The sequence below is a fragment of the Scyliorhinus torazame genome, chromosome 9 (assembly GCF_047496885.1).
Source record: "Scyliorhinus torazame isolate Kashiwa2021f chromosome 9, sScyTor2.1, whole genome shotgun sequence".
Lineage (NCBI taxonomy): Eukaryota > Metazoa > Chordata > Chondrichthyes > Carcharhiniformes > Scyliorhinidae > Scyliorhinus > Scyliorhinus torazame.
The window spans coordinates 2,538,630-2,563,179 of NC_092715.1; the positions used below are offsets into that span (position 1 = coordinate 2,538,630).

General features: G+C 51.1%; 1 protein-coding gene across 4 annotated transcripts in view; it reads left to right on the forward strand.

The window, feature by feature from the left end:
* Nucleotides 1–24,550, forward strand: part of LOC140429045 (nipped-B-like protein) — an 817,118-nt gene that overhangs the window by 620,348 nt on the left and 172,220 nt on the right. For all 4 annotated transcript variants that reach the window (XM_072515574.1, XM_072515576.1, XM_072515575.1 and 1 more), the window contains 3 exons: nt 1,034–1,142; nt 5,499–5,635; nt 13,675–13,815. In XM_072515574.1, the coding sequence (XP_072371675.1) occupies nt 1,034–1,142; nt 5,499–5,635; nt 13,675–13,815 (387 nt within the window). The remainder of the gene's footprint in view (nt 1–1,033; nt 1,143–5,498; nt 5,636–13,674; nt 13,816–24,550) is intronic.

The window sequence follows — 24,550 nt, forward strand, 5'->3', positions numbered from 1 at the left end:
CGTAGTATAGAAAATAGGGCCGGGAGTTGGCCCTTCGAGCCTGCTCCACCATTCAACATGATCCTGGCTAATCCTCGATCTCAATGTCATACTCCCCATAAGTAGGCTGATGTTTGGATGGAAAATATGTAATTGGGTTGGGTTTGGATTCCAACGGTTGTACTCACACCGAGACTAATAATTGATGCCGGTGCCCCTACATCTTTAGCCCAGCAAAAGCCAGCAGTTGGTTATACTGACTGCTTTTGTTTCTGAGTGTTACAAACATTTGTGTTCAGTCAGTTCAAATGTCGGTGACCAGTCACATATATGGTATGCTCACAGAGGATCGAGAACCATAGAAGCATTACGGTGGAGAAAGAGGTCATTCAGCCCATCGTGTCTGTGCCAGTGGATAGGGGAGGCAGTGACACAGTGGTATTGTCACTGGGCTAGTAATCCAGAGACCCATGGTAATACTCTGGGGACCCGGGTTTGAATAATAAATAAATAATCTCTATCGTCAAAAGTAGGTTTACATTAACACTGCAATGAAGTTACTGTGAAAATCCCCTAATTGCCACATTCCGGCGCCTGTTCGGGTACACGGAGAATTCAGCTGGTACAGGAATTGAACACGCGCTGCTGGCCTTGTTCTGCATCACAAACCAGCTGTCTAGCCCACTGAGCTAAACCAGCCCTGCATCACCCCAGGGCAAATGGCGGAATTTGAATTCAGTAAAATCCTGGAATTAAAAGTCTAATGATGACCATTGTCGGTTGTTGTAAAATCCCATCTGGTTCACTAATGTCCACTGTGGAAGGAAATCTGCCGTCCTTACCCGGTCTAGCCTACATGTGACTCCAGACCCACAGCAATGTATTTGACTGTTAAATGCCCTCCGGGATGGACACCACATGCTGGCCCACATCCCATCAACAAATATCGGAAAACAAAATGTGTCAACTTCTTCTGGGAGCTGTGGTGGAGTGGATATTGTGGCTATCAGAGGACTATATAGAACATTAATTGAACTCTGCTGTATGCTTTCAGTTGTTGAAGACTGAGGAAGATGCCACCTACAAGCCAGTGAAGAAGGCCTGTGTGCAGATAGTGGATAATCTGGTGGAACACATTCTGAAATATGAGGAATCGTTAGCAGGTAAATGGAAAAAGAGATGAAATATAACTGTTTAGTCCCCATTAAAAGTAATTTTCATCTGTCCCTTTTCCTCCCTCCAACCTCTCCCTTTATCCCGAAGCCCAGAAAGTTCATTTCTCTCAAGTGCCCATCCAATTTAAATTTTAAATTATTCACCCCCTCAGCTTCCACCGCCCTCATAGGCAGCAAGTTCCAGGTCATTATCACTCGCCCAACTACCTCGCCAGTAAAGAACGGCTTTTCTTTGTCGACCTTTATCTAAACTCGTCATAATCTTGTGCCACTCTTAACTCTCATGTCAACCTCCTTTGCTTCAAGGAGAACAAGCCCAGTTTTTCCAACCTAACCTTGTAATAACTAAATCCTGTATCCCTAAAAAAATTCCAGTATGTTTCCTCTGCACACTATGCATCCTTTCTAAAGTGTGGAGATCAGAACTGGACGCAATACTCTCGCTCCGGCCTAACTGCAGTTTTATTCCGGTTTAACAGACCCTCTCTCCTCGTGTACTCAACGCCTCTATTTGTGGTTTCAGGATCCCGCATCCCACCAGATGTGGTGACATTTTCTTCACACTGACTGGCCATTGACTTGATCACGGTCTTTTCGATATTATTGGATGCCTAATCTGGGATTACTGGTTAATGAGTATGATTATCTACCGAAGAAACTCTGTGTCATGGATTCTGTGGATAACTGCTGGATGCGGTTTTCCAGCCAGGTTGGGGACAGAACAGAGTATTTTTGGGGCACCTTGTCTACACTCTCCCCATGCCGGGTGAGCAGAGAGGATCCTATAGAGGGTTGCTCAGTCGTGAAGAAAGCTGCTGAAAAACAATCTTGTTCCTAGTCAAAGAGTGAATCAAACTCCACCGCCTATGTGCCAGTCCGAAACTGGGGATTTCCAGATCTCTCGGTCCTGTCCTCATCACCTCCTGGTGATTGCCACAGGGCCTGGCTGTGTGGGGCTGTGATTGCCACAGGGCCTGGCTGTGTGGGGCCGTGCTGGTTTCCTCTAGGTAGAAGGCTGGTGCAGGACATCTTTTAATGTGGGTGTGCTGTCGCACATAGAACATAGAACATTACAGCGCAGTACAGGCCCTTCGGCCCTCGATGTTGCGTCGACCTGTGAAACCACCCTAAAGCCCATCTACACTATTCCCTTATCGTCCATATGTCTATCCAATGACCATTTGAATGCCCTTAGTGTTGGCGACTCCACTACTGTTGCAGGCAGGGCATTCCACGCCCTTACTACTCTCGGAGTAAAGAACCTACCTCTGACATCTGTCCTATATCTATCTCCCCTCAATTTAAAGCTGTGTCCCCTCGTGCTAGACATCACCATCCGAGGAAAAAGGCTCTCACTGTCCACCCTATCCAATCCTCTGATCATCTTGTATGCCTCAATTAAGTCACCTCTTAACCTTCTTCTCTCTAACGAAAACAGCCTCAAGTCCCTCAGCCTTTCCTCATAAGATCTTCCCTCCATACCAGGCAACATTCTGGTAAATCTCCTCTGCACCCTTTCCAATGCTTCCACATCCTTCCTACAATGCGGCGACCAGAATTGCACGCAATACTCCAAATGCGGCCGCACCAGAGTTTTGTACAACTGCAACATGACCTCATGGCTCCGAAACTCAATCCCTCTACCAATAAAAGCTAACACACCGTACGCCTTCTTAACAACCCTCTCAACCTGGGTGGCAACTTTCAGGGATCTATGTACATGGACACCGAGATCTCTCTGCTCATCCACACTACCAAGAATCTTACCATTAGCCCAGTACTCTGTCTTCCTGTTATTCCTTCCAAAATGAATCACCTCCCACTTTTCTGCATTAAACTCCATTTACCACCTCTCAGCCCAGCGCTGCAGCTTATCTATGTCCCTCTGTAACTTGTAACATCCTTCCGCACTGTCCACAACTCCACCGACTTTAGTGTCATCTGCAAATTTACTCACCCATCCTTCTACGCCCTCCTCCAGGTCATTTATAAAAATTACAAACAGCAGTGGCCCCAAAACAGACCCTTGTGGTACACCACTAGTAACTGGACTCCAGTCTGAACATTTCCCATCAACCACCACCCTTTGTCTTCTTCCAGCTAGCCAATTTCTGATACAAACTGCTAAACTGGGGGCAGCACGGTAGCATTGTGGATATCACAATTGCTTCACAGCTCCAGGGTCCCAGGTTCGATTCCGGCTTGGGTCACTGTCTGTGCGGAGTCTGCACATCCTCCCCGTGTGTGCGTGGGTTTCCTCCGGGTGCTCCGGTTTCCTCCCACAGTACAAAGATGTGCAGGTTAGGTGGATTGGCCATTATAAATTGCCCTTTGTGTCCAAAATTGCCCTTGATGTTGGGTGGGGTTACTGGGTTATGGGGATAGGGTGGCGGTGTGGACCTTGGGTAGGGTGCTCTTTCCAAGAGCCGGTGCAGACTCGATGGGCCGAATGGCCTCCTTCTGCACTGTAAATTCTATAAAATCACCCTGAATCCCATGCCTCCGTATTTTCTGCAGTAGCCTACCGTGCGGAACCTTATCATACGCTTTACTGAAATCCATATACACCACATCAACTGCTTTACCCTCATCCACCTGTTTGGTCACCTTCTCAAAGAACTCAATAAGGTTTGTGAGGCACGACCTACCCTTCACAAAACCGTGTTGACTATCTCTAATCAAATTATTCCTTTCCAGATTATTATACATCCTATCTCCTATAAACCTTTCCAAGATTTTGCCCACAACAGAAGTAAGGCTCACTGGTCTATAGTTACCGGGGTTGTCTCTACTTCCCTTCTTGAACAAGGAGACAACATTTGCTATCCTCCAGTCTTCTGGTACTATTCCTGTAGACAAAGATGACTTAAAGATCAAAGCCAAAGGCTCAGCAATCTCCTCCCTAGCTTCCCAGAGAATCCTAGGATAAATCCCATCCGGCCCAGGGGACTTATCTATTTTCACACTTTCCAGAATTGCTAACACCTCCTCCTTATGAACCTCAAGCCCTTCTAGTCTAGTAGCCCGAATCTCCGTATTCTCCTTGACAACATTATCTTTTTCCTGTGTAAATACTGACGAAAAATATTCATTTAGCACCTCTCCTATCTCCTCGGACTCCATGCACAGTAGACACACAGTCCTTACAGGGGATAGTTCCATTTCCAGTGACAAGGGAACGTCGACACTGGGGTCTCCCTACTGCTTCAGCCTTCCTCTGCCTGATCCGCCATTGAGGACTTGTTTTGGATTGAACTTTATCAGGTTCCTCCCCGACGTTACCATCATGGGTGACCCTGCCAGGAGCTTAAGCCTCCCGAGTTTTCTCTCGAGATCAACCGAACATTCAAACCTCTCCACCACGGCAAGGTGGCAATCGAAGGAAAGGAATGTGAATGTCGCCATGGTCCCAGAGGACTATAGGCTGCTCCCTTTGAGAGCTGACTGGTGGCGATTTAACCTGAGGGTCACCACACCTCAGATGAGTGGCAAAATTGGGAAGGTATGGCCTTCATGAATAACCTCAGCCAGTACAGGATTTGAACCCGCGCCGTTGACGTCGCTCTGCATCATGAACCAGCCAACTGAGCTAACCGACCACCCCTTGATGCCCAATACTTAACACTAAAATGTATTATTTTAGATTAAAACTACTTTGGTTTGAGATGTGGGAAGAAGGCAGCACAGAGGGAATGTCTCTGGGCACTAATCCAGAGGCTCAAGCTAATGCACGTGTTCAAATCCCACCGTGGCAGCTGTTGGTCTTGAATAAGTTCAATATATTCAATATGCATTTTTTCTGGCTTCACGAAATCGGAGCCTTTGAAATGATCTCCCTAAACCCACTTGTTAGCAGGACCCTTGACCATGTCATCTCCATTTTCCAGGAGGTTCCATTCTCTGTGTTATCCCTATTCACTCTTCTCCCACAATTACTTCCAGACACCTTCCTGTTCACTTATGGAGAATGCAACTCCTGTTCATTTATCCTCCACAGAAATGTGGGAGGCCCCCAGGGCACGTACGACACGGGATCAGATACAGAGTAAAACTCCATTTATACTGTCCCAGCAAACCAACCCACTGCCAAGCCCCTACTCGGAGTTAGGATGATATTCTTGAGTGTTGGCTCTATGTTTCATCAATGAAATCTTTCACCCACCTAATTCTCTGTTTCTCAAAGTGGTCCGCAAAACCTTCTGCGGCATAAAATTGTGCTGAAATAATCTTGCTGATGAAATGATCAGGCTCGGCACAGGTTGTTTATGGCCAATGTGCTGTTATTGGTTCAATGTGCATGAAGTGCTTTGACTGCTAGTGCTAACTCTTATTTTATCCCTTCAGATTCCGATAGCAAAGGCATGAATACCAACTGTCTGGTGGCCTGTTTAATCACCTTGTACTTGTTCAGCAAAATCCAACCTCATCTGATGGTGAAACATGCAATGACACTCCAGCCGTATCTTACCACAAAGTGCAATGTAAGTGTGGCTTCAGCCATCCACCTCCAGCTGATATTGCAGTTCAACAGTCCCTATTCCTTTCATATGCATTTTCACTTCAGCTAAATTAATGAATTTCAGATGTCTGCAAAATAACTGATATCAGTACTGAATTCAAGCATAAGACCTTCGTGCTTACATTGATTGCTGATGTATGCACTGCAGTTTGGATCCTGTCCTTTAGCAGCCTTGTTTCAGTACTTCATGAAGGTACAATGCTTCCATGTTGGCTGCTTTAGTAGCAAAACAAGTGAACTCAAAACCTTGGAGCTTCTAATTTAAAGGACTCCTGTAGTGAGGTGAATGTAACGATTGTCCTAGAGCTGTAGATTGGGATATAGGAATTACTTCAGCTCTCTGACAGACAAATGGTAAATTGATCATTGCTCCCCGATAATGCATTTTAGAAATCTGAGAGAAACAAAGTTGATGTTTTGCATTGAGTATGACCTTTAGTTCCAAAGAAGAGAGATATTTGACTCAAAATGTTAACTCTGTTTCTCTCTCCTCAGATGGTGCCGAACCTGCTGAGTTTTTCTAACATCCAAACATCCACGGTCTTTTGTTTTATTTTAATGGGAAATTCTTGCTAAATCGCTGGCTTTTAAATGAAATGAAAAATGAAAATCGCTTATTGTCACGAGTAGGCTTCAATGAAGTTACTGTGAAAAGCCCCTAGTCGCCACATTCCGGCGCCTGTTCGGGGAGGCTGGTACGGGAATCGAACCGTGCTGCTGGCCTGCCTTGGTCTGCTTTCAAAGCCAGCGATTTAGCCCAGTGAGCTAAACCAGCCCCTTAAAGCAGACCAAGGCAGGCCAGCAGCACGGTTTGATTCCCGTACCAGCCTTTCCGAACAGGTGCCGGAATGTGACGACTAGGGGCTTTTCACAGTAACTTCATCGAAGCCTACTCGTGACAATAAGCGATTTTAATTTCATTTCATTTCATTAGGACAGAGAATGTTAAACACTTCGAAGGAAGTGTTCTAAAATGAGATATTTTAATGAATCAGAACTTCCGGTTTCATTGGTTGGTGTGAAAATGAATTGAAGATATCAGTAACATAACCAAGGACCCAAATAGGAGAATTTCCTCCACCTGGTCAGGTCTACATGAAACTCCAGACCCACAGCAATGTGGTTGACTCTTAAATGGCCGAGCAAGACACTCCGTTGTATTAACCGCTGCAAAGAAAACAAATATGAATGAGACCAGGCCGACCACCCAGCAGCGACCACAGCACTGGACACGACAACAGCAAACCCAGCCCTGTCGACCCTGCAAAGTCCTCCTTACTAACACTTGGGGGCTTGTGCCAAAGTTGGGAGAGCTGTCTCATAGAAATGAAATGTAAATCGCTTATTGTCACAAGTAGGCTTCAAATGAAGTTACTGTGAAAAGCCCCTAGTCACCACATTCCGGCGCCTGTTTGGGGAGGCTGGTACGGGAATTGAACCGTGCTGCTGGCCTGCCATGGTCTGCTTTAAAAGCCAGCTAGACCTGACGAGCAACAGCCTGATGTCATACTCACGGGATCATACCTTACAGATAACGTCCCAGACATCATTCCGGGTTATGTCCTGTCCCAGGCCAGACCCAACAGAAGTGGCAGCACGTGGTATACAGTCAGCAGGCTATTACCCCAGGAGTCTTCATGTTTGTCTCTGGACCCAAGGTTACTTTGAAGCTCTGTGGGCCATCAGCTTGAAGCAGAATTATACTCGATCACAATCTGTAACCTCATGGCTGAAGCATTCAACAATCTTCAGCCAGAAGTGCTGGTTAGGTGATCCATCTTGGTCTCCTCCAGAGGTCCTCGGCATCACAGATGCCAGTCTTCAGCCAATTTGATTCACTCCACGTGATATTAATCCATAAAATTCCTACAGTGCATCGGTGGAGTTGTGGACAGTGCGAAAGGATGTTGCAGGTTACAGAGGGACATGGATAAGCTGCAGAGCTGGGCTGAGAAGTGGCAAATGGAGTTTAATGCAGAAAAGTGTGAGGTGATTCATTTTGGAAGCCTAATTTGGATTCACCTGAGGAAGGAGCAGCGCTCCGAAAGCTAGTGACATCGAAACAAACCTGTTGGACTTTAACCTGGTGTTGTAAGACTTCTTACGGTGCTCACCCCAGTCCAACGCCAGCATCTCCACATCATTTTGGAAGGAGTAACAGGAATACAGAGTACTGGGCTAATGGTAAGATTCTTGGCAGTGTGGATGAGCAGAGAGATCTCGGTGTCCATGTACATAGATCCCTGAAAGTTGCCACCCAGGTTGATAGGGTTGTTAAGAAGGCGTACGGTGTGTTAGCTTTTATTGGTAGAGGGATTGAGTTTCGGAGCCATGAGGTCATGTTGCAGCTGTACAAAACTCTGGTGCGGCCGCATTTGGAGTATTGCGTACAGTTCTGGTCGCCGCATTATAGGAAAGATGTGGAAGCATTGGAAAGGGTGCAGAGGAGATTTACCAGGATATTGCCTGGTATGGAGGGAAGATCTTATGAGGAAAGGCTGAGGGACTTGAGGCTGTTTTCGTTAGAGAGAAGAAGGTTAAGAGGTGACTTAATTGAGGCATACAAGATGATCAGAGGATTCGATAGGGTGGACAGTGAGAGCCTTTTTCCTCAGATGGTGATGTCTAGCACGAGGGGACATAGCTTTAAATTGAGGGGAGATAGATATAAGACAGATGTCAGAGGTAGGTTCTTTACTCAGAGAGTAGTAAGGGCGTGGGATGCCCTGCCTGCAACAGTAGTGGAGTCGCCAATACTAAGGGCATTCGAATGGTCATTGGATAGACATATGGACGATAAGGGAATAGTGTAGACAGGCTTTAGAGTGGTTTCACAGGTCGGCGCAACATCGAGGGACGAAGGGCCTGTACTGCGCTGTAATGTTCTATTCTATTGTTTAGGTGGTTGAGGTTTCAGTAGGGGAAAATTTGGGGAGCAGTGATCACAATTCTGTAAGTTTTAGGGTACCTTTGGATAGGGATGGAGGTAAAGGTAAAACTGGACATTCCAGACCAACAAGGTGACAGTTGGGCTACAGGGTTGAAGTCCTTCTTGGGATTGATTAACTATTGGGGTAGATTAAGAGAATCATAGAATTACAGAAAAGTTACAGCACAGACAGGCCATTTGGCCCAACTTGACCATGTCACCCTGAGGACAGCCAGCTTGATGGATGTAAAGGGATATGATGTAGTTGGGATTAAGGAGACATAGCTACAAGGTGACCACGGATGGGAACTAATTATTGAAAGATAGTCAGTTTTTTTGAAGGATAGAGAGAAAAGAAAGGGTGGTGGAGTTGCATTGTTGATTAAAGAAGATATTGATACAATATTGAAGAAAGATATTAGTGCAGATGATGTGGAATCCGTCTGGGTCGAGTTAAGAAACATCAGGGGGCAAAAAACATTGGTTGGGGTGGTATACAGACCAGCAAACTGCAGTGGTAATGTTGGGAACAGCATTAGACAGGAAATCAGAGATGCATGTGGTAAAGAAACATCTGTGATTATGGGTGACTTTAATCTGCATATAGATTGATGTGGAGATGCCTGCATTGGACTGGGGTGGGCACAATAAGAAGTCTTACCCCCAGGTTAAAGTCGAACAGGTTTGTTTCGAATCACAAGCTTTCGGAGCGCAGCTCCTTCTTCAGGTGAATGAAGAGGTGGGTTCCAGAAACACACACACAGACGAGGTCAATGATGCAAGACGACACTTTGAACGCAAGTCTTTGCAGGTAATTAAGTCTATACAGGTCCAGATTGAGCACCTGGAGAGGGGCATGATCACAGGTTAAAGAGATGTGAATTGTCTCAAGACAGGACAGTTGGTAGGATTTCGCAAGCCCAGGCCAGACGGTGGGGGGGTGAATGTAATGCGACATGAATCCAAGGTCCCGGTTGAGGCCGTACTCGTGTGTGGAACTTGGCTATAAGTTTCTGCTCGGCGATTCTTCGTTAGAACAAAGAACAAAGAAATGTACAGCACAGGAACAGGCCCTTCGGCCCTCCAAGCCCGTGCCGACCATACTGCCCGACTAAACTACAATCTTCTACACTTCCTGGGTCCGTATCCTTCTATTCCCATCCTATTCATATATTTGTCAAGATGCCCCTTAAATGTCCCTATCGTCCCTGCCTCCACTACCTCCTCCGGTAGTGAGTTCCAGGCACCCACTACCCTCTGCGTAAAAAACTTGCCTCGTACATCTACTCTAAACTTTGCCCCTCTCACCTTAAACCTATGCCCCCTAGTAATTGACCCCTCTACCCTGGGGAAAAGCCTCTGACTATCCACTCTGTCTATGCCCCTCATAATTTTGTATACCTCTATCAGGTCGCCCCTCAACCTCCTTCGTTCCAGTGAGAACAAACCGAGTTTATTCAATCGCTCCTTCAATCGCATCTTCGTTGTTGCGCGTCCTGAAGGCCGCCTTGGAGAACGCTTACCCAAAGATCAGAGGCTGAATGCCCTTGACTGCTGAAGTGTTCCCCGACTGGAAGGGAACATTCCTGCCTGGCGATTGTCGCGCGATGTCCGTTCATTCGTTGTCGCAGCGTCTGCATGGTCTCACTAATGTCCCACGCCTCGGAGCATCGTTTCCTACAGCGTATGAGGTAGACCACGTTGGCTGAGTCGCATGAGTATGTACCACATACTTGGTGGGTGGTGTTCTCATGTGTAATGGTGATATACATGTCGATGATCTGGCACGCCTTGCAGAGTTTGCCATGGCGGGGTTGTGTGGTGTCGTGTTTGCTGTTCTGAAGGTTGGGTAGTTTGCTGCAAACAATTGTCTCTTTAAGGTTGCGCGGTTGTTTGAAGGCAAGTTGTTGAGGTGCGGGGGTGGCCTTGGCAAGATGTTCATCTTCATCGATGACGTGTTCTCCGCTCCAGGGAAGTACTGGATGACAAAGGGTAATCTTGTTGGTTGTGTCCCGTGTTTGTCTTCTGAGGAGGTCGGTGTTTTTTTTTTTTTGCTGTGGCGCGTTGGAACTGTCGATTGATGAGTTGAGCGCCATATCCCGTTCGTATGAGGGCATCTTTCAGCATCTGTAGATGTCTGCTTCGCTCCTCCTCAACTGAGCAGATCCTGTGTATACGGAGAGCTTGTCCATAGGGAATGGCTTCTTTAATGTGTTACGGGTGGAAGCTGGAGAAGTGGAGCATCGTGAGGTTATCCATGGGCTTGTGGTAAAGCGAAGTGCTGAGGTGACCGTCCTTGATGGAGATGAGTTTGTCCAAGAATGCAACCGATTCTGGAGAGTAGTCCATGGTGAGTCTGGTGGGATGGAACTTATTGATGTCATCGTGTAGTCGTTTCAGTGATTCTTCGCCGTGGGTCCAAAGGAAAAAATGTCATCGATGTATCTGGTGTATAACATCGGTTCGAGGTCCTGTGCAGTGAGGAGATCTTGTTCAAACTTGTGCATGAAAATGTTGGGGTATTGAGGTGCAAATTTGGTCCCCATGGCTGTTCCGTGTGTCTGGAGGAAGAACTTGTTGACTTGTCGAAGGTGAAGACGTTGTGATCTACAACTCATCCGCTTCATCCTGGATTACAACGTTACCTCCTGGGGTTGGATCTGTCTAAAGCCGGGTCCTGCACGCACTTAAAGTCTCTCTTCTCTCTCTCTCTCTCTCTCTCTCTCTCTCTCTCTCTCTCTCTCTCTCTCTTCGCCCCCCCCCCCCCCCCCCCCCCTCCATGCTGAGTAGGTTGGTGTCCTGGGTGTCCTTTTGCACCAGTCACTGAAGGTAAGCATGCTGGTGCAGCAAGCTGTAAAGAAGGCTAATGGTATGTTGGCCGCCTTCATTGCAAGAGGTTTTGAGTACACGAGCAGGGATGTGTTGCTGCAATGATACAGGCCCTTGGTGAAGCCACACTTGGGAGTATCGTGTGCAGTTTTGGTCTCCTTCTCTGAGGAAGGATGTTCTTGCTCTCGAGGGAGTGCAGTGAAGGTTTACCAGACTGATTCCAGGGATGGAGGGACTGTCATATGAGGAGAGATTGACTAGGTTGGGATTGTTCTCGCTGGAGTTCAGAAGAATGAGGGGGGATCTCATAGAGACTTAAAAAACTCGAACTGAACTCAACAGGGTTGGTGCAGGGAAGATGTTACCAATGATGGATGTGTCCAGAACCAGGGGTCACAGTCTGAGGATTCAGGGTAAACCATTTTGTGGGTGAAGAAGTTCCTCCTAAACTCAGTCCTAAATCTACTTCCCCTTATTTTGAGGCTATGCCCCCTAGTTCTGCTTTCACCCGCCAGTGGAAACAACCTGCCCGCATCTATCCTATCTATTCCCTTCATAATCTTATATGTTTCTATAAGATCCCCCCGCATTCTTATAAATTCCAACGAGTACAGTCCCAGTCTTCTCAACCTCTCCTTGTTATCCAACCCCCTCAACTCTGGGATTAACCTAGTGAATCTCCTCTGCACACCCTCCAGCGCCAGTACATCCTTTCTCGGGTAAGGAGACCAAAACTGAACACAATACTCCAGGTGTGGCCTCACTAACACCTTATACAATTGCAGCATAACCTCCCTAGTCTTAAACTCCATCCCACTAGCAATGAAGGACAAAACTCCATTTGCCGCCTTAATCACCTGTAAACCAACTTTTTGCGACTCGTCTACTAGGACAAGCAGGTCCCTCTGTACAGCAGCATGTTTTAATATTTTATCATTTAAATAATGCCTTTTTCTGTTATTCCTACCAAAATGGATAACCTCACATTTGTCAACATTGTATTCCATCTGCCAGACCCTAGCCTATTCACGTAAATATCCAAATCCCTCTGCAGACTTCCAGTATCCTCTGCACTTTTTGCTTTACCACTCATCTTAGTGTCGTCTGCAAATTTGGACACATTGCCCTTGGTCCCCAACTCCAAATCATCTGTGTAAATTGTGAACAATTGTGGGCCCAACACTGATCCCTGAGGGACACCACTAGCTACTGATTGCCAACCAGAGAAACACCCATTAATCCTCACTCTGCTTTCCATTAATTAACCAATCCTCTATCCATGCTACTACTTTACCCTTAATGCCGTGCATCCTTATCTTATGCAGCAACCTTTTGTGTGGCACCTTGTCAAAGGCTTTCTGGAAATCCAGATATACCACATCCATTGGCTCCCCGTTGTCTACTGGACTGGTAATGTCCTCGACAAATTCCACTAAATTAGTTAGTCACGACCTGCCCTTTATGAACCCATGCTGCGTCTGCCCAATGGGACAATTTCCATCCAGATGCCTCGCTATTTCTTCCTTGATGATAGATTCCAGCATCTTCCTAACTACCGAAGTTAAGCTAACTAGCCTATAATTACCCGCTTTCTGCCTACCTCCTTTTTTAAACAGTGGTGTCACGTTTGCTAATTTCCAATCCTCTGGGACCACCCCAGAGTCTAGTGAATTTTGGTAAATTATCACTAGTGCATTTGCAATTTCCCTAGCCATCTCTTTTAGCACTCTGGGATACATTCCATCAGGTCCAGGAGACTTGTCTACCTTTAGCCCCATTACCTTGCCCATCACTACCTCCTTGGTGATAACAATCCTCTCAAGGTCCTCACCTGTCATAGCCCCATTTCCATCAGTCACTGGCGTGTTATTTGTGTCTTCCACTGTGAAGACCGACCCAAAAAACCTGTTCAGTTCCTCAGCCATTTCCTCATCTCCCATTATTAAATCCCATGATGGGCTGAATAGCATCTTGTGCTGTAAAGTTGAGTGATTGTGCTGTGGAATTCCAGGGTTCCAGGCTGAGCAGTAATGAAGGGAAATGGAAACAGGTTAAATGCTGCTGTTCACTCACTGATTTAGGCTGAATAACCTGTTTCATAAACTTTGTATTTGTGCAGAATGAAGGTGTAAGACCCCTCTAGCACAGGGTGTACCTCTGTGGGTTATGTGTCATATGGTCTCAGTCAATGCTGTAAAATTCATGATTCTATTCCCTTAAATTTCCCTTTTTTCCATTTCCAGACACAGAGTGATTTCCTCGTCATATGCAATGTGGCAAAGATTTTGGAGCTGGTGGTCCCGTTGATGGAGCATCCGAGTGAGACCTTCTTGGCCACGATAGAGGAAGACCTCATGAAACTCATCCTTAAACATGGAATGACGGTACGAATAAAGTGGGACTACACGGATTTAGAGTTCAGTTGAGAGTGGGAGATGGAGGGTTTTTTCTTCAGGATAGTGAGCCTGTTTTGCCGAGTCCAAAACATAGTTTTCAAGGTCAAATACCTTGGAGGAATACAGATCAATCTTCATCTCATTGACAATCAGGGCAGACTTGACAGACTGAATGACGTCCTTGTGTTCCCAAGATAATGGAATAGGCAGCACGGTGTGCAGTGGTTAGCACTGCAGCCTCACTGCGTTGAGGTCCCAGATTCAATCCCGGCTCTGGGTCACGGTGTGTGGAGTTTGCACATTCTCCCCGTGTTTGCGTGGGCCTCGCCCCCACAACCCAAAGATGTGCTGTTTAGTTGGATTGGCCACGCTTCATTGCCCCTTAATTGGAAAATAATGAATTGGATTCTCTAAATTTATAAAAAAAGAGATAATGGAATGGTTACAGTACAGAAGGCGCATCTTTGGCCTGTTGTGTCGGAGGTTGCCACTCTGCAAGAGTAATTTGGCTAGCAATGTTTTTACTCTATAGGTACTGATCCTGTACTTTTTGAATGTCATGTTTCAATTTGCCTCCCACCATCATCTCAGACAAAGCCGCTCGCCCTCTGTCGCTCGCCCTCTGTCGCTCGCCCTCTGTCGCTCGCCCTCTGTCGCTCGCCCTCTGTCGCTCGCCCTCTGTCGCTCGCCCTCTGTCGCTCGCCCTCTGTCGCTCGCCCTCTGTCGCTCGCCCTCTGTCGCTCGCCCTCTGTCGCTCGCCCTCTGTCGCTCGCCCTCTGTCGCTCGCCCTCTGTCGCTCGCCCTCTGTCGCTCGCCCTCTGTCGCTCGCCCTCTGTCGCTCGCCCTCTGCCGCTCGCCCTCTGCCGCTCGCCCTCTGCCGCTCGCCCTCTGCCGCTCGCCCTCTGCCGCTCGCCCTCTGCCGCTCGCCCTCTGCCGCTCGCCCTCTGCCGCTCGCCCTCTGCCGCTCGCCCTCTGCCGCTCGCCCTCTGCCGCTCGCCCTCTGCCGCTCGCCCTCTGCCGCTCGCCCTCTGCCGCTCGCCCTCTGCCGCTCGCCCTCTGCCGCTCGCCCTCTGCCGCTCGCCCTCTGCCGCTCGCCCTCTGCCGCTCGCCCTCTGCCGCTCGCCCTCTGCCGCTCGCCCTCTGCCGCTCGCCCTCTGCCGCTCGCCCTCTGCCGCTCGCCCTCTGCCCCTCGCCCTCTGCCCCTCGCCCTCTGCCCCTCGCCCTCTCTCGCTCGCCCCTCGCCCTCTCTCGCTCGCCCCTCGCCCTCTCTCGCTCGCCCCTCGCCCTCTCTCTCTCCCTCGCCCTCTCTCTCTCGCTCGCCCTCTCTCTCTCGCTCGCCCTCTCTCTCTCGCTCGCCCTCTCGCTCGCCCTCTCTCTCTCGCTCGCCCTCTCTCTCTCGCTCGCCCTCTCTCTCTCGCTCGCCCTCTCTCTCTCGCTCGCCCTCTCTCTCTCGCTCGCCCTCTCTCTCTCGCTCGCCCTCTCTCGCTCGCCCTCTCTCTCTCGCTCGCCCTCTCTCTCTCGCTCGCCCTCTCTCTCTCGCTCGCCCTCTCTCTCTCGCTCGCCCTCTCTCTCTCGCTCGCCCTCTCTCTCTCGCTCGCCCTCTCTCTCTCGCTCGCCCTCTCTCTCTCGCTCGCCCTCTCTCTCTCGCTCGCCCTCTCTCTCTCGCTCGCCCTCTCTCTCTCGCTCGCCCTCTCTCTCTCGCTCGCCCTCTCTCTCTCGCTCGCCCTCTCTCTCTCGCTCGCCCTCTCTCTCTCGCTCGCCCTCTCTCTCTCGCTCGCCCTCTCTCTCTCGCTCGCCCTCTCTCTCTCGCTCGCCCTCTCTCGCTCGCCCTCTGTCGCTCGCCCTCTGTCGCTCGCCCTCTGTCGCTCGCCCTCTGCCGCTCGCCCTCTGCCGCTCGCCCTCTGCCGCTCGCCCTCTGCCGCTCGCCCTCTGCCGCTCGCCCTCGCTCTCTCGCCCTCGCTCTCTCGCCCTCGCTCTCTCGCCCTCGCTCTCTCGCCCTCGCTCTCTCGCCCTCGCTCTCTCGCCCTCGCTCTCTCGCCCTCGCTCTCTCGCCCTCGCTCTCTCGCCCTCGCTCTCTCGCCCTCGCTCTCTCGCCCTCGCTCTCTCGCCCTCGCTCTCTCGCCCTCGCTCTCTCGCCCTCGCTCTCTCGCCCTCGCTCTCTCGCCCTCGCTCTCTCTCTCTCGCCCTCGCTCTCTCTCTCTCGCCCTCGCTCTCTCGCCCTCGCTCTCTCGCCCTCGCTCTCTCGCCCTCGCTCTTTCGCCCTCGCTCTCTCGCCCTCGCTCTCTCGCCCTCGCTCTCTCGCCCTCGCTCTCTCGCCCTCGCTCTCTCGCCCTCGCTCTCTCGCCCGCGCTCTCTCGCCCGCGCTCTCTCGCCCGCGCTCTCTTTCGCTCTCTCTCTCTCGCTCTCTCTCTCTCGCTCTCACACACACACACACACACACACACACACACACACACACACACCCTCTCCAACATGTCTAGACCAGTGTTTTGTACCAAACAGCCATCCTTTCGATCTTCATGACCAACCCTTTTTTACCAACCAGCCATCCTTTGGGACCCACACCAGCCGACCTTCATGTCCCACGCCGACCCCTTGCTCTTCATGATTTCTGGGTCGTTCATCAGAGACCCTGGAGCTCAAACCAGCGCTGCTTTATCCTGCCGTGGCTCTCCTGAGAAGCTCTCTCCAGCAGATTCAGTTGTGAGATCCTGGCCTCTGTGTGTCTCTGGCCCTCTTTTCCTTATTACAAACTGATCCATCTTCAGTTCTTCACACACTCCTGTTGTTTCTTAGCACAGTGGGCTAAACAGCTGGCTTAATGCAGAACAATGCCAGCAGCGCGGGTTCAATTCCCGTACCGACCTCCCCGAACAGGTGCCGGAATGTGTCGACTAGGGGCTTTTCATAGTAACTTTATTGAAGCCTACTTGTGACAATAAGCGATTATTATTATTATTCTGTTAGCTTGCTAGCAGCTGAAGAACGGAGGAACATCTCCTCCAGTTTACGCGACCAAAGCGTCAGTGTGCGTGCCGGGCGCATTCCCAGCTCCCTCTCACCTCTTTTGGCGCAAAAACTCTGTCGTTTGTCAAAATAAATTTGGTCCTTAGACAGAGCACTGAGGTACTGGGATCGCGCGTCGAAGGTGGCATTATGTCCCGCTGGGCACCGAGCTGGGCACTGCCAGATCTGCCTGAGGGAACATGCGTGCGGATGGCATTCTCTTTTCTTTTAAACAACACGTGACGTCCCATGAGTTTTATTTGTGTAGACCGATATGCACCATTATAGTGACACGATTGCAGAGGTTTCACAGATTTCACATGCTGGTACTTAAATTGCCTTGTCCTGCCCCAGAGGTGAACCATACATAATTTATTTTCTGTGATTGATGCTGGCATCGTCTTCTTGGATCCCAGTTTGAAGAACAAACACATTGCTGCAATCCCTGTATATGTAGCTTTCACATAATTCCTCCTCCCTGCGATGGTGTCGGCATTGAAGGACTTGTGGAAGCCAATGAACTGTTGCTGTCTGCCAGCATCGTGACCCGCCATTCTCACCCCTCACACAAATTTCACTCGGCCGCTGTCCGGTCCTTCACAGGCCCCAAGCTCCCTCTCGCAGTCCCACTGCCGGAGGAGGTACTTCATGGTTTCTGAAATTACCTTTTCTTTCTGGGAACAACCTCATCTCCAATTTATCCACGGAGCTGAAGTTCCACTCAAACTTTCTTCTTCTTTCCTAAAGTGTGCTGCCCACAATTGGACGCACTCCCATTGAAACCAAAAGTATTTTGTATCATGTTTTTTAAAGAAAGAATAGAAAGCCAGCTTATTTTATAAATGTGAGACATTGCCGAGCTCGAAGATTCAGAGATATGGTGTCCTAGTGCATAAACCACAAAAGGTTTGTATATAGGTACAGCAAGTAATTAGGAAAGGTAATGGAATATTATCTTTTTTTGTGAGAGGAATTGACTACAAAGGTAGGGAGGTTATGCTATATGTATACAGGGCATTGGTGAGACCACATCTGGAGTATTGTGCGCAGTACTGGGCACCTTATTTAAGGAAAGATGTAAATGCATTAGAAGCAGTTCAGAGATGGTTTATTAGATGAATTCTCCTCCTGAGAAAAGGTTGGACACGCTAGGCTTGTATCCACTAGAGTTCAGAAGAGTACGAGGTGTCTTGATTGAAACATAGAAGTTCCTGAGGGATCTTGACAGGGTGAATGTGGAAAGGATGCATCATCTTGTGAGAGAATCTAGAACTAGAAGTCACTGTTTAAAAATAAGGGGTCGCCCATTTAAGACCGATGAGGTAAAACATTTTCTCTGAGGGATCGTGAGTCTCTGGAACTCTTCCTCAAAAGGCAGTGGAAGCACAGCCTGTTGAGTATTAATGCTGAGCTGGATAGATTCTTCATTAACTGAGATGTGAAAGGTTATTGGTGGTAAGCAGGAATATTGCATTGAAGTTACAATCGTTTGGAGCAGGCTCAAAGAAGGTTCCCCATAGTTAAATTTAAATCGGTTACAGTATTAGCATCTTTTTTGGCAGTGGGTTTGGTGGGGTGGCCCCTACCGGGGGGGTTCCCCTGGGTCCTGTGTTTTCCGCAGGGCCAGGTGAGCCCTGCCTTGGGGTAGTGTTGGATGATGGGGTCATGGTGGAAAGTTCTTTCATAATGTTTTCATTATTGTGATGGCACTGGGCTAGGCCACGCACGGTGTCGCAGTCATTATCCTGTTTCTTTGATGGAGCTGGGCTAGGCCAGGCAGTGGCGAAGTGGTATTGTTGCTGGACTAGTAATGCAGACACCCTGGGGTCCCGGTTTGAATCCCGCCATGGCAAATGGTGAAATTTGAATTCAATAAAAATACACGCAATAAAAAGTCTAAAGATGACCACAAAGCCATTGTTGTAAAAACCCACCTGGTTCACTAATGTCGTTTAGGATTGGGCTTGTTTAGTGTCATGTGTACAGAGGTACAGTGAAAAGTATAGTTCTGCGTACATTCCAGACAGATCGTTCCGTACATGAAATGAAAATACATAATAGGGCAAATATAAATACATAATGTAAATACATAGACACAGGCATCGGGTGAAGCTTACGGAGTGTAGTACTACTCAGTAGAGAAGATGTGTGGGTAGATCAGATCAGTCCATAAAAGGGTCATTTAGGAGTCTGGTGACAGTGGGGAAGAAGCTGTTTTTGAGTCTGTTCGTGCGTGTTCTCAGACTTCTGTACCTCCTGCCCGATGGAAGAAGTTGGAAGAGTGAGTAAGCCGGGTGGGAGGGATCTTTGATTAAGCTGCCCGCTTTCCCCAGGCAGGGGGAGGTGTAGACAGTTAGTGGATGGGAGGCGGGTTCTTGTTCACGACTGTCGTTTCTTCTGGTCTTTAGGGAAGGAAATCTGTTGTCCTTACCTGGTCTGGCCTATATGTCACTCCAGAACCAAAGCAGACTCTTCAATGCCCTTGGGGATGGGCAGTAAACGCCGGCCCACCCACGCCCACATCCTATGAACGGCTTTTTTGTTTAAAAAGAAGATCAGTATCGCAATCTTTATCCTAGAGCCCGTCGGGCGATGGTGCAACTCTCGGGGGAGCCACAGCGGGACCTGGGGTGGTAGATCTGCACTAGAAGAGGCGTAGGGATGGGTTCCATCCAAGGACGTGGCTCAGTCCCTATTATTTCCATATCCTTGGTGAATTTTTCCTGAGGGTTAGACAGACCCATGTGGTGGTTGGTTGGCTGGTCTTTGTTTTGAGAGAGTAGATTTGAGGGATTCGTTCTCGCAGACCTTGTTCTTTACATTTTCTGCGGACCAGGCGAGGTGCTAAGAATAGCTCTCGTTTCCTCCTTGGCCTTGATGCCTTTGTGGGCTGCCTGCTCCGTGTGTGTCTGGAGGATGGAACGTGGAAGTGGCTGCCTGCTCCGTGTGTGTCTGGAGGATGGAACGTGGGAGTGGCTGCCTGCTCCGTGTGTGTCTGGAGGATGGAACGTGGGAGTGGCTGCCTGCTCCGTGTGTGTCTGGAGGATGGAACGTGGGAGTGGCTGCCTGCTCCGTGTGTGTCTGGAGGATGGAACGTGACAGTGGCTGCCTGCTCCGTGTGTGTCTGGAGGATGGAACGTGGGAGTGGCTGCCTGCTCCGTGTGTGTCTGGCGGATGGAACGTGACAGTGGCTGCCTGCTCCGTGTGTGTCTGGAGGATGGAACGTGACAGTGGCTGCCTGCTCCGTGTGTGTCTGGAGGATGGAACGTGGGAGTGGCTGCCTGCTCCGTGTGTGTCTGGCGGATGGAACGTGACAGTGGCTGCCTGCTCCGTGTGTGTCTGGAGGATGGAACGTGACAGTGGCTGCCTGCTCCGTGTGTGTCTGGCGGATGGAACGTGACAGTGGCTGCCTGCTCCGTGTGTGTGTCTGGAGGATGGAACGTGAGAGTGGCTGCCTGCTCCGTGTGTGTCTGTCGGATGGAACGTGACAGTGGCTGCCTGCTCCGTGTGTGTCTGGAGGATGGAACGTGACAGTGGCTGCCTGCTCCGTGTGTGTGTCTGGAGGATGGAACGTGGGAGTGGCTGCCTGCTCCGTGTGTGTCTGGAGGATGGAACGTGACAGTGGCTGCCTGCTCCGTGTGTGTCTGGAGGATGGAACGTGAGAGTGGCTGCCTGCACAGTGTGTGTCTGGAGGATGGAACGTGACAGTGGCTGCCTGATCCGTGTGTGTCTGGAGGATGGAACGTGGGAGTGGCTGCCTGCTCCGTGTGTGTGTCTGGAGGATGGAATGTGGGAGTGGCTGCCTGCTCCATGTGTGTCTTGAGGATGGAACGTGGGAGTGGCTGCCTGCTCCGTGTGTGTCTGGAGGATGGAACGTGACAGTGGCTGCCTGCTCAGTGTGTGTGTCTGGAGGATGGAATGTGACAGTGGCTGCCTGCTCCGTGTGTGTCTGGAGGATGGAACGTGGGAGTGGCTGCCTGCTCCGTGTGTGTCTGGAGGATGGAACGTGGGAGTGGCTGCCTGCACAGTGTGTGTCTGGAGGATGGAGCGTGACAGTGGCTGCCTCCTCAGTGTGTGTCTGGAGGATGGAACGTGACAGTGCCTGCCTGCTCCGTGTGTGTGTGTCTGGAGGATGGAACGTGGGAGAGGCTGCCTGCTCCGTGTGTGTCTGGAGGATGGAACGTGGGAGTGGCTGCCTGCTCCGTGTGTGTCTGGAGGATGGAACGTGACAGTGGCTGCCTGCTCCATGTGTGTGTCTGGAGGATGGAACGTGACAGTGGCTACCTGCTCCGTGTGTGTCTGGTGGATGGAACGTGACGGTGGCTGCCTGCTCCGTGTGTGTCTGGAGGATGGAACGTGACAGTGGCTGCCTGCTCCGTGTGTGTCTTGAAGATGGAACGTGACAGTGGCTGCCTGCTCCGTGTGTGTGTCTGGAGGATGGAATGTGACACTGGCTGCCTGCTCCATGTGTGTCTGGAGGATGCAACGTGACAGTGGCTGCCTGCTCCGTGTGTGTCTTGAGGATGGAACGTGACAGTGGCTGCCTGCTCCATGTGTGTGTCTGGAGGATGGAATGTGACAGTGGCTGCCTGCTCCGTGTGTGTTTTGAGGATGGAACGTGGGAGTGGCTGCCTGCTCCGTGTGTGCCTGGAGGATGGAACGTGGGAGTGGCTGCCTGCTCCGTGTGTGTCTGGAGGATGGAACGTGGGAGTGGCTGCCTGCTCCGTGTGTGTCTGGAGGATGGAACGTGTGAGTGGCTGCCTGCTCCGTGTGTGTCTGGAGGATGGAACGTGGGAGTGGCTGCCTGCTCCGTGTGTGTCTGGAGGATGGAACGTGACAGTGGCTGCCTGCTCCGTGTGTGTGTGTCTGGAGGATGGAACGTGGGAGTGGCTGCCTGCTCCGTGTGTGTCTGGAGGATGGAACGTGGGAGTGGCTGCCTGCTCCATGTGTGTGTCTGGAGGATGGAACGTGACAGTGGCTACCTGCTCCGTGTGTGTCTTGAGGATGGAACGTGGGAGTGGCTGCCTGCTCCGTGTGTGTCTGGAGAATGGAAGATGGGAGTGGCTGCCTGCTCCGTGTGTGTCTGGAGGATGGAACGTGGGAGTGGCTGCCTGCTCCGTGTGTGTCTGGAGGATGGAACGTGGGAGTGGCTGCCTGCTCCGTGTGTGTCTGGAGGATGGAACGTGACAGTGGCTGCCTGCTCCGTGTGTGTCTGGAGGATGGAACGTGGGAGTGGCTGCCTGCTCCGTGCGTGTGTCTGGAGGATGGAACGTGGGAGTTGCTGCCTGCTCCGTGTGTGTCTGGAGGATGGAATGTGACAGTGGCTGCCTGCTCCGTGTGTGTGTCTGGAGGATGGAATGTGGGAGTGGCTGCCTGCTCCGTGTGTGTCTGGAGGATGGAACGTGGGAGTGGCTGCCTGCTCCGTGTGTGTTTCTGGAGGATGGAACGTGACAGTGGCTGCCTGCTCCGTGTGTGTGTCTGGAGGATGGAACGTGGGAGCGGCTGCCTGCTCCGTGTGTGTCTGGAGGATGGAACGTGGGAGTGGCTGCCTGCTCCGTGTGTGTGTCTGGAGGATGGAACGTGGGAGTGGCTGCCTGCTCCGTGTGTGTGTCTGGAGGATGGAATGTGGGAGTGGCTGCCTGCTCCGTGTGTGTCTGGAGGATGGAACGTGACAGTGGCTGCCTGCTCCGTGTGTGTCTGGAGGATGGAACGTGACAGTGGCTGCCTGCTCAGTGTGTGTGTCTGGAGGATGGAATGTGGGAGTGGCTGCCTGCTCCGTGTGTGTGTCTGGAGGATGGAAGATGGGAGTAGCTGCCTGCTCCGTGTGTGTCTGGAGGATGGAACGTGGGAGCGGCTGCCTGCTCCGTGTGTGTTTCTGGAGGATGGAACGTGGGAGTGGCTGCCTGCTCAGTGTGTGTCTGGAGGATGGAATGTGACAGTGGCTGCCTGCTCCCTGTGTGTCTGGAGGATGGAATGTGACAGTGGCTGCCTGCTCCATGTGTGTCTGGAGGATGGAACGTGGGATTGACTGCCTGCTCCGTGTGTGTCTGGAGGATGGAACGTGACAGTGGCTGCCTGCTCCGTGTGTGTTTTGAGGATGGAACGTGGGAGTGGCTGCCTGCTCCGTGTGTGTGTCTGGAGGATGGAATGTGGGAGTGGCTGCCTGCTCCGTGTGTGTCTGGAGGATGGAACGTGGGAGTGGCTGCCTGCTCCGTGTGTGTCTGGAGGATGGAATGTGGGAGTGGCTGCCTGCTCCGTGTGTGTCTGGAGGATGGAACGTGGGAGTTGCTGCCTGCTCAGTGTGTGTCTGGAGGATGGAACGTGGGAGTTGCTGCCTGCTCAGTGTGTGTCTGGAGGATGGAACGTGACAGTGGCTGCCTGCTCAGTGTGTGTCTGGAGGATGGAACGTGGGAGTGGCTGCCTGCTCCGTGTGTGTCTGGAGGATGGAACGTGGGAGTTGCTGCCTGCTCCGTGTGTGTCTGGAGGTTGGAATGTGAGAGTGGCTGCCTGCTCCGTGTGTGTCTGGAGGATGGAACGTCGGAGTGGCTGCCTGCTCCGTGTGTGTCTGGAGGATGGAACGTGGGAGTGGCTGCCTGCTCCGTGTGTGTCTGGAGGATGGAACGTGGGAGTGGCTGCCTGCTCCGTGTGTGTCTGGAGGATGGAATGTGACAGTGGCTGCCTGCTCGTGTGTGTCTGGAGGATGGAACGTGACAGTGGCTGCCTGCTCCGTGTGTGTCTGGAGGATGGAATGTGGGAGTGGCTGCCTGCTCAGTGTGTGCCTGGAGGATGGAACGTGGGAGTGGCTGCCTGCTCCATGTGTGTGTCTGGAGGATGGAACGTGGGAGTGGCTGCCTGCTCCGTGTGTGTCTGGAGGATGGAACGTGGGAGTGGCTGCCTGCTCCGTGTGTGTCTGGAGGATGGAATGTGACAGTGGCTGCCTGCTCCGTGTGTGTGTCTGGAGGATGGAACGTGGGAGTGGCTGCCTGCTCCGTGTGTGTCTGGAGGATGGAACGTGGGAGTGGCTGCCTGCTCCGTGTGTGTCTGGAGGATGGAACGTGACAGTGGCTGCCTGATCCGTGTGTGTCTGGAGGATGGAACGTGGGAGTGGCTGCCTGCTCCGTGTGTGTGTCTGGAGGATGGAATGTGGGAGTGGCTGCCTGCTCCATGTGTGTCTTGAGGATGGAACGTGGGAGTGGCTGCCTACTCCGTGTGTGTCTGGAGGATGGAACGTGACAGTGGCTGCCTGCTCAGTGTGTGTGTCTGGAGGATGGAATGTGACAGTGGCTGCCTGCTCCGTGTGTGTCTGGAGGATGGAACGTGGGAGTGGCTGCCTGCTCCGTGTGTGTCTGGAGGATGGAACGTGGGAGTGGCTGCCTGCACAGTGTGTGTCTGGAGGATGGAGCGTGACAGTGGCTGCCTCCTCAGTGTGTGTCTGGAGGATGGAACGTGACAGTGCCTGCCTGCTCCGTGTGTGTGTGTCTGGAGGATGGAACGTGGGAGAGGCTGCCTGCTCCGTGTGTCTCTGGAGGATGGAACGTGGGAGTGGCTGCCTGCTCCGTGTGTGTCTGGAGGATGGAACGTGACAGTGGCTGCCTGCTCCATGTGTGTGTCTGGAGGATGGAACGTGACAGTGGCTACCTGCTCCGTGTGTGTCTGGTGGATGGAACGTGACGGTGGCTGCCTGCTCCGTGTGTGTCTGGAGGATGGAACGTGACAG